The 13,017-nt window shown below is 65.3% G+C and overlaps 2 protein-coding genes across 6 annotated transcripts in view; one reads left to right on the top strand and one right to left on the bottom strand.

The window, feature by feature from the left end:
• Nucleotides 1-11,520, top strand: part of MYO15B (myosin XVB) — a 32,521-nt gene extending 21,001 nt beyond the window's left edge. Inside the window, exons 31-64 of the mRNA XM_089900122.1 lie at nt 114-214; nt 312-382; nt 502-586; nt 788-886; nt 1,035-1,156; nt 1,255-1,435; nt 1,642-1,752; nt 1,923-2,027; nt 2,105-2,360; nt 2,452-2,542; nt 2,657-2,882; nt 3,351-3,463; nt 3,688-3,747; nt 4,311-4,386; nt 4,520-4,638; nt 4,832-4,950; nt 5,021-5,162; nt 5,388-5,499; nt 5,590-5,744; nt 6,161-6,282; nt 6,451-6,514; nt 6,605-6,677; nt 7,078-7,154; nt 8,466-8,539; nt 8,641-8,756; nt 8,849-8,943; nt 9,045-9,122; nt 9,258-9,354; nt 9,534-9,679; nt 9,844-9,959; nt 10,216-10,349; nt 10,531-10,664; nt 10,772-10,912; nt 11,078-11,520. Of these exons, the coding sequence (XP_089756248.1) occupies nt 114-214; nt 312-382; nt 502-586; nt 788-886; nt 1,035-1,156; nt 1,255-1,435; nt 1,642-1,752; nt 1,923-2,027; nt 2,105-2,360; nt 2,452-2,542; nt 2,657-2,882; nt 3,351-3,463; nt 3,688-3,747; nt 4,311-4,386; nt 4,520-4,638; nt 4,832-4,950; nt 5,021-5,162; nt 5,388-5,499; nt 5,590-5,744; nt 6,161-6,282; nt 6,451-6,514; nt 6,605-6,677; nt 7,078-7,154; nt 8,466-8,539; nt 8,641-8,756; nt 8,849-8,943; nt 9,045-9,122; nt 9,258-9,354; nt 9,534-9,679; nt 9,844-9,959; nt 10,216-10,349; nt 10,531-10,664; nt 10,772-10,912; nt 11,078-11,137 (3,871 nt within the window). The 3' untranslated portion in view covers nt 11,138-11,520. The remainder of the gene's footprint in view (nt 1-113; nt 215-311; nt 383-501; nt 587-787; nt 887-1,034; nt 1,157-1,254; nt 1,436-1,641; nt 1,753-1,922; nt 2,028-2,104; nt 2,361-2,451; nt 2,543-2,656; nt 2,883-3,350; nt 3,464-3,687; nt 3,748-4,310; nt 4,387-4,519; nt 4,639-4,831; nt 4,951-5,020; nt 5,163-5,387; nt 5,500-5,589; nt 5,745-6,160; nt 6,283-6,450; nt 6,515-6,604; nt 6,678-7,077; nt 7,155-8,465; nt 8,540-8,640; nt 8,757-8,848; nt 8,944-9,044; nt 9,123-9,257; nt 9,355-9,533; nt 9,680-9,843; nt 9,960-10,215; nt 10,350-10,530; nt 10,665-10,771; nt 10,913-11,077) is intronic.
• The window catches only part of RECQL5 (RecQ like helicase 5), a 38,997-nt gene continuing 37,355 nt past the window's right edge, over nt 11,376-13,017 (bottom strand). For 2 of the 5 annotated variants that reach the window (XM_022589594.3, XM_022589597.3), the window contains 3 exons: nt 12,644-12,862; nt 12,347-12,416; nt 11,427-12,258 (listed from right to left, as the gene is read on the bottom strand). In XM_022589594.3, coding sequence (XP_022445302.2) covers nt 12,158-12,258; nt 12,347-12,416; nt 12,644-12,862 — 390 coding nt within the window. In that variant the 3' untranslated portion in view covers nt 11,427-12,157. Of the gene's footprint in view, nt 12,259-12,346; nt 12,417-12,643; nt 12,976-13,017 lie in introns of those variants that run through there. The other 3 variants (XM_089900079.1, XM_022589596.3, XM_022589598.3) reach the window with 3 other exon arrangements.

Below are 13,017 nucleotides of genomic sequence, written 5' to 3'. Positions count from 1 at the left end.
AGCCTCCGCCCACTGCAGGGGGATGACCCCTACAGCAGCTTCTACACCTTGCCTCAACCTGGGAACCCCCCCGGCCAGGCCACCTCCTCAGCTGGGCCCACTGTCTCCTGCAGAGCCGAGGACATCCCCCCGGCCCCTGGCATCCAGGCCCTCTCACTGCCCCCAGGTCCCCCTCCAGGCCCAGCCCCAACTCTGCCCAGCAGGGGTCGCACAGGTAAGGCTGGGAGTGGGCACACTGAGGTTGGCAGAGCGCTGGGAATGGGCGTGCCAGAAGTCCCACGCCCCAGGCAGGTGACAGTAACCCTCCACAGGTGACTCCCGGACCTCAGGGAGTCTGGATGGCTTCCTGGACCACCTCTTGTCCCCGTGCCTCAGCGTGAGTGTCCTGCACGCAGACCCCACCCCACTGCTGCCCCTACGCCCCTGGGGCCTCTGCTGCCCCTCCCATCCCTCCTAGGGCTCTAGCTCTGACCTTGGGACCTGTGACTTTTGTTCCTTCAGGATCTGGAGCAAGGCAGGGCTCTGAGTGGCCGCATGAAGGGAGGGGGCGCCATGGGGCCCATGCAGCAAGGCAGCTATCCCGTGGGTGAGTGTGGGGCTGAGCACCCATCCAGGGCCTCCCTGCCCAGCAACACAGGCAAGCACGGCCTGGGATCCCCACGCAGCTGCAATCAGAGCTCTGGCCAGCACCCTGGTGGCCCGTACTCTTCTCTTTGCCTGGGGCTAAAGGGAGGCTGTCTGTGGGCCCAAGTAGGGACCGACCTGGGGGGGGGCCCTGTTCCCTCAGTGTACTCAGGGATGATGCAGATGCCCGGATACCAGCCAGCCATGATGCCTGCACCCGTGCCCATGATGCCAGCAATGGGGGCGGTCCCTGCCATGCCAGGTAAGGCTGGACTATAGCCACTGTGTCCCTTCTCAGGTAGGGACTAGAGGAGGGAGGGTGTTGCCTGGGGCCTAGAGGGCACAGTGGGCAGAGGGCTGGGAGCTCAGCCATGGCGCTCGTCCACCCTGACTGCCTGCCATACTCGCAGCCGTTGTGGTGCCACCACAGCCGCAGCCACAGCCACAGCCACAGCCCCTGCTTCCCAGCATGGACGCGAGGCAGCTGGCAGTCCAGCAGCAGAACTTCATCAACCAGCAGGCGCTGATCCTGGTGAGGATGGGCAGGGCCCATGGATTGCCTAGTGGTTACAGACCTGTGGGGCGAGGCTAGGCCAGCTCTTACCTGGCACACCACCCTTCCTCCGTCAGGCCCAGCAGATGACCACCCAGGCCATGACCTTGTCCCTTGAGCAGCAGGCAAAGCAGCGCCAGAGCCAGCCCCTGGAGCATCATGCCCAGGCCCAGGCCCCTGGAGCTGCCTCCCTGACTCCACCCCCAGCCATCACCCCCAAGCCCAAGAAGACACCCACCCCCCAGAAGGAGCCAGAGCGTGACCTGGAACTGGTAGGTGCCTGCCTGAGGGTGAAGAGCCGAGGCCAGGCAGGTGGCAGGGCTGGGGTGGGGCAGCAGGCTCCAAGGCCACAGAAGTGGGAGACATGGCGTGGGGTGTGCGGGAAGATGCAGAAAAGATGCTGCCAGGCTCCAGCCCCACGGATCCGGGTGGGTTTGCTCTGTGAGTGGCAACTTGTCTGGCAGGGCAGCTCCTTCTCTTTCCCCTCCTGCCACAGGAGACCTCACAGAAGGCTGAAGACAGGCCCCGGCGGCCCAAGAGCTTCCAGCAGAAACGGGACTATTTCCAGAAGTTGGGTGAGGGCCCTTGGGGTGGCAATTCCACACAAAAACTCAGCCACCGCCCCATCCTGGCCAGGGGACGGCGGGGTGTACTCTGTTCCTCTAGGTCAGTGTGGCCTGTCCAGGAGCCCAGACGGGCGGGCCAGGTGGAGAGTAATAGCGAGGGCCATCTGTGGCATTTACAGGGCAGCAGCAGATCAAGGTGGAGACGATGAGGCCTCCGGCCAAGGTGAAGATCCCCCAGGGGGAGGAGCAGGAGGAGGAGCCGGAAGAAGAGGAACCGAGAGCAGGTGGTGGGGAGCGGGGTGGGGGGGCAGGCTTTGTGGTTCTGCACAGGGTCTCACATCTTTCCTCTCTTTCTGGTCAGTGCCGTCACCTCCTCCTCCCCCAGTAGTGAAAAAGCCACTGACACGAGATGGGGCCAAAGCTGCACAGGAGGCTGAGGCTGAGCCAGCCACAGAGGCAGGGCCTGGCGGTGGTCGCCGGCCGGCAGAGGGCAGAGCCATGGTGCGTAGCTCGGACCCTGAGCCCCGGCAGGCGGAGCCCAGCAGGGAGATCCGCGACATCATCCGCATATGCCAGAGCCGCCCAGGCCCCGTGCCCGTGCCCGCGCAGCCGCCCAGGTGCGCCCCGGCGGTGGGGAGGGGGAGCACGGCCGGGACTGCCCGCTGCCCAGCGTCACCGTGTGGACTCCTGGTCTCTTCCTTCTCTCAGGAAGCCCCCCCAGATCTTCCTGAAGAAAAACAACCCTAAGGATGAGGCTCTGGCTAAGCTGGGGATCAGTGGTGCCTCCTCGCTGCCCTCGGTGAGGCCCCGTCCTGACCAGAGCGCGCTGCTCCGTGCCAGAGCCCTCCTGAGGCTCCCCGGGGGAGACCTGGCCGCTAGTCACAGCCTGGGTGTATTCTCCGTGCCTCCCCAGACGCAGACGCTGTCCCCCAGCCCAGGGAAGGGCACCCCACCAGCTGTGGCCCCTCGACCCGAGGGCCAGCCACGGCGTGTGCCCTCCAACTCCATCAAGGAGAAGCAGGGGCCCCTTCAAGAGCTGTTTGGCCAGAACCCACCCACTGCCCAGAGACCCCCCCCTCCGCCAGCACCTCCACTGCCTCCACCCTTGGACCCAGCGACCCCTCCAGCTGAGCCGCACAGTGAGAAACCCCATATCCCCGGGCGGTGGGCTTTGTGGGGGGCGGGGGCAGGATTCCCAAGGGCCTCTCAGCGCTCACGGTCGAGGTCAGCTGCTCGCACTTCCGGACTTTGGAGCCGTGGGTGAGGAGCCCCAGCTTCCGCGTTCCTGCGGGGGGGGGGGAGGGCGCGGGCACCCCTGGGGCCTGTCTGGCACGGAGGGACCGTCACGGGGCGTGGGCCTCGTCAGGAGTTTAGTGACCCCGTTGACGTAGTCGGGGGGGCCCACGCACGTCAGGGACAGTGGGGAACGTGGGAAGCTGGAGATGGAGGCCGGCGATGGGACGGAGCGGGGGGAGGGAGGCAGCGGAGGTGGACTGAGCTGGGCCACGTGGGGCCCTAGTGGGCCGAGGGTCTTCTCTCTCCGTGCCTGCATCATTCCGGCTTGGGCAGCTCCTCGCCTGATGCCCTTCGGCCCCTCTATCCGCCAGGCTTTGTGGAGCCCATGGGGGACCAGGGGATCTCCACCCAGCTGCTCGTGCCCTCGGGCAGCGTGTGCTTCTCCTACGCCAGCGCCCCCTGGAGGTTGTTCCTGCGCAAGGAGGTGGGCGCGAGGGCGGGCCGCAGCCTGGCCTCCCTGGGTGGGGGACGGGGCGCTGGCTGTAGGGGCGCCAGCCTGGGGCCCCAGCATCTCCTCTCCACACACAGACACTGGGGGCTGCTTCCCCAGCCCCACCTCCTCCGGCCCGGGAGGCAGAGGTGGGGCGGGAGGGGGGCTGGCGGGGGCACTGTCCGGGCGCACTCTCACACGCCCCTGCCCTCGCCCAGGTGTTCTACCCCCGGGAGAACTTCAGCCACCCCTACTGCCTCAGGCTCCTCTGTGAGCAGGTGAGAGCCCAGCCCACCTGGGACCTGTACAGGCAGACCGCCCGCACCCCAGGCAGGAGAGCAGCCCCGCTTGCGGGACGCTGGTGTGTTTCAAGCCCTGCCTTCATTTATTTAATCCTCCCAACATCCCTCAGAATAAGGGCCATTTTTGACTTATGACGAGGATTAAAAATAAAGCATATACAGCACCCAACACAGGCCTGGCACACAGCAGGTGCTCGCTCGTGCTTGTCCCTTTGCCACCTCTAGATGCTCCCAATGCTTGTGTCTGTTCTCCCCGGTTCTACAGTAGCTGCCCCCCCTCCCCCTCCCCCAAGTCCCGTGTTCCTTCAGGGAAGCTTATCTCAGCTGACAGAGGAGCAGCAGCCCGACTAGTGCCGGCAGCTTGGGGGAGGCAGGTGGGAGCTCCGGGTGGACGTGGCCCTGGGCTTGGAAGGCCAGGCATCCCTCCCTGCTCCACCCACGTGCCTATGGGGCTCTCCAGCTTTTCCTCCATGCGTGGCTGCTTCTGGGGTGGGCTGTGGCCTCAGGACCTGGTGGTGACCGCCTGGCTTTGCCCCCAGATCCTGAGGGACACCTTTGCGGAGTCCTGCATCCGGATCTCCCAGGACGAGAGGCACAGGATGAAAGACCTGCTGCGTAGGGTGCAGGGACCCTGGAGTCAGGGAGCCGGAGTGCTGGGGGTTGGGCCTGCCCAGAGGGAGGGAGTAGACTCTGGGGTCCCCGCTGTGAGGGAGCCTGAGGACGGCCTGGGGCCATTTCTGCCCAACAGGAGACCTGGAGGTGGGCCTGGACTCCCTGGACACAGCTGAGGACAGTGTCAAGAAGCGCATCGTGGTGGCCGCCAGGGACAACTGGGCCAATTACTTCTCCCGCATCTTCCCCGTCTCGGTCAGTGAGGCTGGGGATGGCAGCGCCCAGGGCTGGAGGCCAGCTTGGCCTTCCGCAGCAGGATTAGAGCTGGGGGTGGGCTGGGCCCCAGTGGAACCAACGAAGAATAGCACTGGCCTGAGCAGCCCCAGGGTGTCTTGGCCGGCGGCGGGGAGCCCGGAGCCTGTCCGTGAGCCAACCACCTTCCGGGCAGGGCGAGGGTGGCAGCGACGTGCAGCTGCTGGCCGTGTCCCACCGGGGGCTGAGACTGCTCAAGGTGACCCAAGGCCCCAGCTTCCACCCCGACCAGCTGAAGACTCTCCGCTCGTACAGGTGAGCCTGGGCTGGGGTGTGGCGTGGGCCGGCGAGACGGCGCCCAGCTCACGCCCCACCCTCTGCACAGCTTTGCTGAGGTACTGGGTGTGGAGTGCCGGGCTGGCTCCGCCCTGGAGCTGTCACTGAAGAGGGAACAGCTGCTGCTACACACAGTGCGGGCGGGAGCCATCAAGGCCATGGTTGAGCTGCTCCTGAGCGAGCTCAGGAAGGCAAGTGCGGGCCGGCAGGGCGCCGGGCGGGGGGCCTCCAACACCGCTGCGTCGCACCCCGTCTGGTTTGCCTGGACTCGGGGCCGTCAGCCAAGCTCCTTCAAGCTGCCTGGGGTGGGGCTGGAACTTGGGGGCGCTTGGTGGAGAGTGACGCCAACGGGGGAGCAGGTGGGACGGGCAGGACGGAGTCATAAGCAGGCTGGCCGCTCACCCGCCCGCCTGCAGGACTCTGGCTACGTCATTGCCCTGCGAAGCTACCTCACTGACGACCACAGCCTCCTCAGCTTCCAACGGGGGGACCTCATCAAGCTGTTGCCGGTGGCCACTCTGGAACCAGGTATCCCCGGGGCAAGCAGGGCGGCTGGCACCCGGTGGGTGGGCAGAGGGCCCAGGAGGGTGAGGCACCGTCCTTGGATGTTTCCCCCAGGCTGGCAGTTTGGCTCCACCGGGGGCCGATCCGGACTCTTTCCTGCTGACATAGTGCAGCCGGCTGCTGCTCCGGACTTTTCCTTCTCGATGGAGCAGAGGAATGGCTGGCACAAGAGTCAGCTGCAGCACAGAGAGTGGGATAAAGCGTCGGAGGTGAGGAAGACGGGAGACGCCGAGGCGAGGCCTAACTAGGAGTCGAGGAAAGAACGGGCTCGACTGCCCCAGAGCGGCGGAGGGCCACCCCACGCCTGGTGGGCAGCGCTTGGTCTGATGCCGCCTCTCTGCCCGCTCCCGATGTCTTGTCCTGTCTCCCCAGCAGGGCTGGGCAGTCTGCCTCTCGTGTGGCCCTCGTGGTAGCTAGCTCAGCGCCACCTGGAAGGTGCTCAATAAACAGCTCTTGACTGTCCCGGCTTCTGGTGGTGTGCTCACCGCAGCTACTCTGCCTGCTTCTCTTGGGCTGGGCTGGGCTGGGGCGGGGGCTTGGGCAGGGCCGCTGGACAGGCCAGGCGACACTCGGGTGGCGCTAGGTCTCCTGTGCTCCTAAGTTCTCCACCCACCCCTGGAGCCAGGCACACAGTGACAACTTGGCCACCAGCCCGTCCCCGTCTGTGGCCTGCGTCACCCTGCCCACAGACTCCGACTACACCATGCAGGAATTTGCCCTGCGCTACTTCCGGAAGCCCCAGACTCTGTGAGTGCCCTGGGCCTGCCCCATGCCCGCCCATCCTCAGTGTCCCTGAAGTGGGACACTCCCTGCTCAGAGCCACCGGGCCAGGGCTCTTAGCACCCTCCCTACCCAGCCTGGGATGGGGGTGGGAGGGCTGAGCAAGCGGGGCTGTCCTCCCCTCCGCCCCCTCAGGCTGGGCCAGACAGGTGAAGATGCCGAGAGGAAGGCCATGGCCAGCCTGGTGCAGTACAGCAAGGTAAGGGGGACGGTGGGGAGGAGCCGGGACAGCAGACCTGGCCCCTGGCCCCCATGGCCCCAGACCCACAGGCAGCCTCTTTGGCCGCAGGCTCCCATCCAGGCATCACTCATCAGTGTCAGTGACGAGGACGTGAACAGGCGGGCTGTGGGAAGCTTCCAGGGTAAGTAGCCACGGTGTCCTGGGTCGCCATGTCTGCAGTGCCCGGGACCCAGGCACCTGGTCGCCTTCTGTCCTTGAGTTCGCCGACTCGGGGAAGCTCACCGGTGGCTCCTATACCACATGGCCCTCACCCACTTCTACTCATGCCCAGGGGGCTGTGGGTTGTGTGGAGTCTGGGCTGGAAGGCAGCGGTGGGTCTGACTTGCTATGCGCTTGGTGTAGCCCTGGGTGGCCACAGGATCTCTCTGAACCCTGTCTCCTCATCGGTACAGCTGAGACTGCTGCTCCGCCTGGCTCACACGCATTCTGAGAGCAAGGCATGAGATGGCCCTGCACAGCGACAGCACGAGCCGGGGCCAGGCCCCCAGCCCAGCTCACCGTGCTTTTCATCCTGCCCGCAGCTCTGATGCAGTTTATGGGGGACCAGTCCAAGCCCCGGGGCAAGAACGACCTGGATCTCCTCTACGGGCTGCTGAAGGTAGGAAAGTGAGCCGGAAGCTGTGGGGAGTCAGTGAGCCCTGAGGGCCCCTTCCTGTCCTCCTGCCTGGGCCTCCATGGGACCCCCTGTCCCCTGGTCACTATACATTCAACGCATCCAAAATTAGTTATCGAGCACCTACGTGCTGGCGGCAGGGCAGTGAACCAAGCAGGCCGAGTCCCTGCAGAGCTTGCAGCCTGGTTAGAGGAGACACTCGGTAAACCCTGAGGCAACGTGTCCAGTGCAAAGAGTGCTGTGGAGTGATAAAGCAGGGGAGGGGCTGCTTCAGTGCAGAAGGCTTGGTGACAAGGTGACCCTGGAGCAGAGACCTGAAGAAGGCCAGGGAGTGAGGCACGTATGCATGGGGGCAGGGCATGGGGGCACGCACGCAGGCAGAGGCGGGGGTGAGCCTCAGCCCCAGCAGGGCCAGTGTGGCTGGAGCCCAGTGAGCAAGGGGGAGAGTGGAGGCGAGGACCAGGAGGGACAGAGGGTCCGGGTCACGGGAGGCCTTGTGGTCCACTGTCAGGACTTGGATTTTTCGAGATCTGGGAAAACACTGGAGGGTTTTGAGGAGAGACGCGGCTTACATTTCGTGGGGTCGCTCTGGCGGTCGTTTGCGATTCTGGGAGTTTAAGGGCAAGGAGAGGGTTCCTGCCACGATCCCAGGTGAGACGTGGCTGGCCCAGGCCCAGAGGCAGCAGCAGAGGGGAGAAGAAGGACCCCAAGCAGCAGGGCTAGCTGTGAAGTGCACATGGGTGTGAGAGCGAGGGGCCGAGGGGGACACGGGGGCCTAGGCCAGAGCAATGCTGGTCACCACAAGGAAGCCTGAGTGAGGATGGGGCCGGCCTGGTGGAGGAATCTGTTTGGGATGCGTGAAGTCTGAAGTCCCAGTCTGCCAAGTGGAAGGTCTGGGCTTCATGGGAGAAGTCTGGGCTGGAGGCAGGCACCGGGAGTCATCAGCAGACAGAGGCCCAAGGGCACTGCAGCCCTTAGGAGTCAGGGAGATGAGGGGGGTCAGCAGAGAGGACTAAGACAGAGGGACCAGAGAAAGAGGACAGGGCCGAGCACGGCCTGGAAGCGGGGAAAGACGGCGACTTACTGAGTGGCCAGCTGTGCAGATGCTATTAAAAGCCGAGTGAAACCAAGACCGAGAGACGACGGTGGGCTGTCACCCTGACTTGGCCCCCAGCCCACGGCCACTGGCAGGACTTCTCCGACTTCAGATCCCACGCCATCCCTCACTCCACCGCACTGCACTGCACTGCAGCTCTGCCCCCGACCCGCTGCCCCCTGCCCTTCCTCTCCCCACAGCTGTGCCAGGAGGAGAACCTCAGGGATGAGATTTACTGCCAGGCCATGAAGCAGATCACAGGACACCCCCGGCCGTGAGAGTGGGGGACGGGCGGGGGTCGGTCGTGGGCCTCTCGGGGGCGGCCCAAAGTGCTGCTGCCCGGCCGGCCCAAAGCCCAGGCTCTCTGCCCTGCAGGAGACTCTGCGCTCGAGGGTGGACCTTCCTCAGCCTCCTCACAGGCTACTTTCCCCCATCAACCTTGCTGATGCCCTACGTGACCAAGTTTCTGCAGCACTCGGCCCTGAGCCAAGGTGCCAGTGGGAGGGGCTTCCAGGCTGGGGTCTCGGCTGCTTGGGGAGGGGTTTGGGGATGCTCATGACCCCAGCCTGGCTCCTCTCTGCAGAGCTGGCCCGGCGCTGCCAGGGGCACCTCCAGCACACAGTCAAGTACGGGGGTCGCCGGCAGCTGCCCTCCCCAGGCGAAATGCAGGCTTTCCTGGTACAGGGGGTGCAGGCGGCTGGGTGTTCTGGGACTCCCTCTGGGTGGGGGAGCCGGGGCCTCTGCCCACTGGGGGGCTGACCCCGTACCTGCTTTAGCAGAAAGGACAAGTAGTCCACCTGCTCCTAATTCACCTGCCCGGGGGTGTGGAGTACAAGACCAACACCCACACTTTCACGGTGAGCACAGGGACACAGAGGAGGGGCTGGGGAGACCCAGGGAAGCCGTGGGCATCAGTTCTGGGGACATCCCTCCCCTGCTGCAGCCTCCTTCCCTCCCCAGCACCCCCGTCACGGCCCTGTCCGCATGTCCAGGTGGCAGCAGAAGTGCTGGAGGAGATGTGTGGGCAGATGGGCATCACGGACCCCCATGAAGTGCAGGAATTTGCCCTCTTCCTCATCAAAGGGGAAGGTAGGCCACCTGGCCTGGGGAGGAAGCGTGGCCCGGCTGGACTCAGGGACGTGGCCTTGCCTGCCAAGTCCGCTCTTCTGGCCACGGGGGAGGCAGCTCCCACACTGGGGCTGGCAGGGTCGTGGGCGGGGCTGGCCCCGGGCGGCAGGGCAGGCTGTGGACCCAGGCTCCCCGCGCAGGCCAGCTGGTGCGGCCCCTGTGGCCCCGGGAGTACCTCAACAGCGAGGTGGTGGGTCTGGACGTGAGCCTGCACAGCCGGCGGCTCGGCTGGGAGACCCCGCTGCACTTCGATAATCCCACCTACGTCAGCACCCACTACCGCCAGGTCAGCCCCACTCGGCCCCGCGCTGCTGCGCCGCTGGTGGTTGGAACCTAGGCTGCAGCTTGAGGGAGAGTCCCTCCCTGGGTGGGGGGAGGGCTTGAGGCCCAGGAGCCACCCACTAGGTGGGGCTTTGGGGCACAGCTGCCCCCTCACTGCTCCCCCCTCAGGTGCTGCAGGACTACCTGCAGGGGAAGCTGCTGGTCAGCGCCCAGGAAGATGCCCGACTTGCCAGGCTGGCTGCCTTGCAGCACCTCAGCAGGAACCACGAGGAGCCCCCCTCCGAGTGAGTGTGAACACAGCCCTCACGCCTGTCACCCCACCACCCCTACCCCCTCCTCCAAGGTCAAGGCCACTTGTACCCTTTGTGGCCCTAACCAAATGGGGGCTGGGTACACCTGCCCACCCCTCCACGCTCCTCAAGGGCAGAACCCATGCCTCATTCATGTGTCTGGATCCCCGGTCTCACCCACGGTAGCCACTGGTTCATCTACTTAGCACCTGCTGTATGCCCGGCTTTGACTGACCAGGCTGTGTCCTAGGCAAGACCTACTGGCTTACTTGCCGAAGCAGCTGCAATGTCAGATGAACGTGGCCGCTGTGAAGAGGCTGATGGGCCAGGAGCTGTGGCAGTTGCGAGGATGCAGCTCTCAGGAAGCGCAGATCAGCTTCATAGGTGGGTCCGGGGCTAGGGGGCAGCTGGGGCAGAGGCGGGAGCCCCAGCAAGGAAGGGGTGAGGGTGGAGGGGCTGAGGAAGCTCTCCACCTGCCCTGCCCTCTCCTCTGTCCTGGGGGCAAAGTCCGGCAGGTCCCAGGGCCCCAGCGGTCAGAACTCCTGCTCTGCCCCTCCATCCGCAGAGGCCGCGAGTGAGCTGCCCCTCTTTGGCCACACTGTCTACATGGTGCCGAGAGCGAGCAAGCCGGCCCTGCCCAGCCCTGGCCTGCTGGGGCTGAACCGCCAGCACCTCATCCTCGTGGACCCCAGCTCTCAGGTGGGCCAGGCTCCTGGGCCACTTGCCTCCCACCACCTACAGCGACCCCTCCCCCAGAGGGACCAAGCTCCGCTATCTCTCCCCCTGTCCCCCCTCCCCGCCCCCAGGAACTGTGCTACTCCATCGCCCTGAGGGACCTGCAGCGGCTCCGCGTGCTGAGCCCACTGGGGCCTGAGGACTCCCTTGGCCTGGAACTCAACTATGGCTCGGCTGACAACCCCCAGACCATCTGGTTTGAGCTGCCGCAGGTGCGTGGCCTCTGCGCCCTGAGAAGGTGGCAGGCGCCTCACCCAGGCCTGGTGTGCCCGAGAGCGGGCCCAGGCCTCTGCCCACTGCTCCGGCGTGGTGGGGCTGGGGGCAGAGGCAGGGGGCTGGCTGGGGAGCCCTGGCCTCACATGCCTGTGCCCGCACAGGCCCAGGAGCTGAAGCACACCATCACCTTCCTGCTGGACCGCAACTCTCCTTCCACTTAGTGGCCGGCCTTCACCCAAGAGGAGTGGCGGAGGGGCAGAGACGAGGACAGGAAGCCTCTCTGGCCAAGTATCACCCGGACAGTCTCCTTTGGGTGCTGTCAGGCCAGTCTGGCCTGGACTTCACCGCTTGGTTCTGGAACCTGCTGCCGCACAGCCCAGCTGGCCCACGGGGAGGGGCTGCTATAGCGACTTCAACTGGGAGTCATGAGACTCCCTCCGGGGTGGGCCTGGGCCTGAGCCTGGGGTGGGCGCTGCAGGAACTCGGCTTGGGCGTCCGATGTTGCCCAGTCCGGGGGAGATGCCCACCTGGGCCCTGGCCCGACACGAGCATGAGCCCAGCCCTGGGAGCAGCAGTTGCTGAGGAAATAAAACTCCTGAGAGAACAGGGCTGTGTGCGTGTGCATGAGAGCCAACAGGACTTTATTCCCCTGGTAACTGTCGAAGCCCCGCCTGGCCTTCCCGGCCAGGGGCGCTGAGGGAGCAGGGCCTGGCTGCTGCCGGTCTTCCCATGAGCTCTGCACCTGGGCCGGGCTGGAGGCTGGCATCGCGAGGGAAGACGGTGGTGGGGGCGGACCTGGGACCAGCCCAAGCTCTTTCTGAGTAGGCCCCAAGGCCTCGGACTGGTGGGCCTCACCCCCGGCTGAAAACATGCTAAGTACACGAGGTGGAGGGACCTTCCTTCCTTCTGTTCCTCTGGCAGCAGCCACACCACCTGTCACTTTCTGATCTGTGGATCTGGCCCAGAAAACCCAGCCACGAGGGCCGGGGAGGCAGGGAGGCTAGGAGAAAGAGGACCTCAGGCTTCGCGAGCAAAGAGAAAAGTGGGCTGACCTCTGACCTTGATTTGGGAGGTGTCCAGGCCCATTTCCAAAGCAAGGCATGGCTGGAAGGGGGAAGAGCCTGAGAGCAGACGATGTCCCAGCAGCAGCAGGCCGCCCACCTTCCCCGTTACTGAGCGAGGCCCGGGCTGGGCTGCGGTGGAGTCCGGGGAGGACACCGGCCCCGTCGGGCAGCTCTCGGTCATCTCTGCAGGCCACACAGGCCGTGCCAGTCAGCTTCACTCTCGCACCGGGCTCGGCCGTGGAAAAACTGCTTGATGACGTTCTGGGCCTCTTCCTTCACTGGATTCGGGATGGGGGAGCGTGAGAGCCAGTCTCCCCACTACAGGGCCCCCACAAGCACCTCCCGGCCGGTGACGCAGGCACTCACCGCTCCTTCCCGGAGACAGATTCTGGGTCAGCGAGTGTGAGAGGTGGCGGGCAAAGGCTTTAAACAGCTCCTGGGGACAGAGAGTGGAGAGGAGCAGAGAGCACAGAACCTAACCCTGCTCTGAGCGACCCACAGCTGTGACCCAAGAGTGAGGCAGACCCAGGGAGCGGGCAGCGGGCCTCTGGACTGGCCTGCTTCCGCCCTGCTTTTCACTGGGGCTCACGCTCCCTACCCACCCACGCACTGCACCCAAGTGCCCCAGGCTCAGAGAAGAACAGGCCCATGCACCTACCCTACCTTGGACGCAAACTTGCCCTCCTTGTAGAAGGGGGTCAGACACTTGACCACGATGTTCGCAGCCTCCTTCAGCGAGATGCCAGGAGCCAAGAGCTGGCAGGAGCCTTGGGGCTTCAAGCTGCCCTGATCGCTGGCTGAGACGCTGCCCTTGGTCTCAGCTAAGATGGAGACCTTGGCTGAGGGGCATGGCCTCTTCTGAGCCTGGCTCTCTGGGTTCTCCTGGGCAGGGCCACAGTGGAGGGTCGCTCTTGGGCTCCCTGTTACTGGCCCCTCCCCTCCTGGAAGACTGCGCCTCAGCACCTCCTGGCTCCCTCTAGCCCAGCCCATCTGCCCTGGGATGTGGAAAGAAGACATGATTTTCCCAAACCCCTACC

This window comes from Delphinapterus leucas, chromosome 19 (genome assembly GCF_059928025.1).
Source record: "Delphinapterus leucas isolate spDelLeu-1000000601 "Yukka" chromosome 19, BTC_Dleu_Yukka2, whole genome shotgun sequence".
NCBI lineage: Eukaryota > Metazoa > Chordata > Mammalia > Artiodactyla > Monodontidae > Delphinapterus > Delphinapterus leucas.
This window is presented reverse-complemented; position numbering and strand designations above follow the sequence as displayed.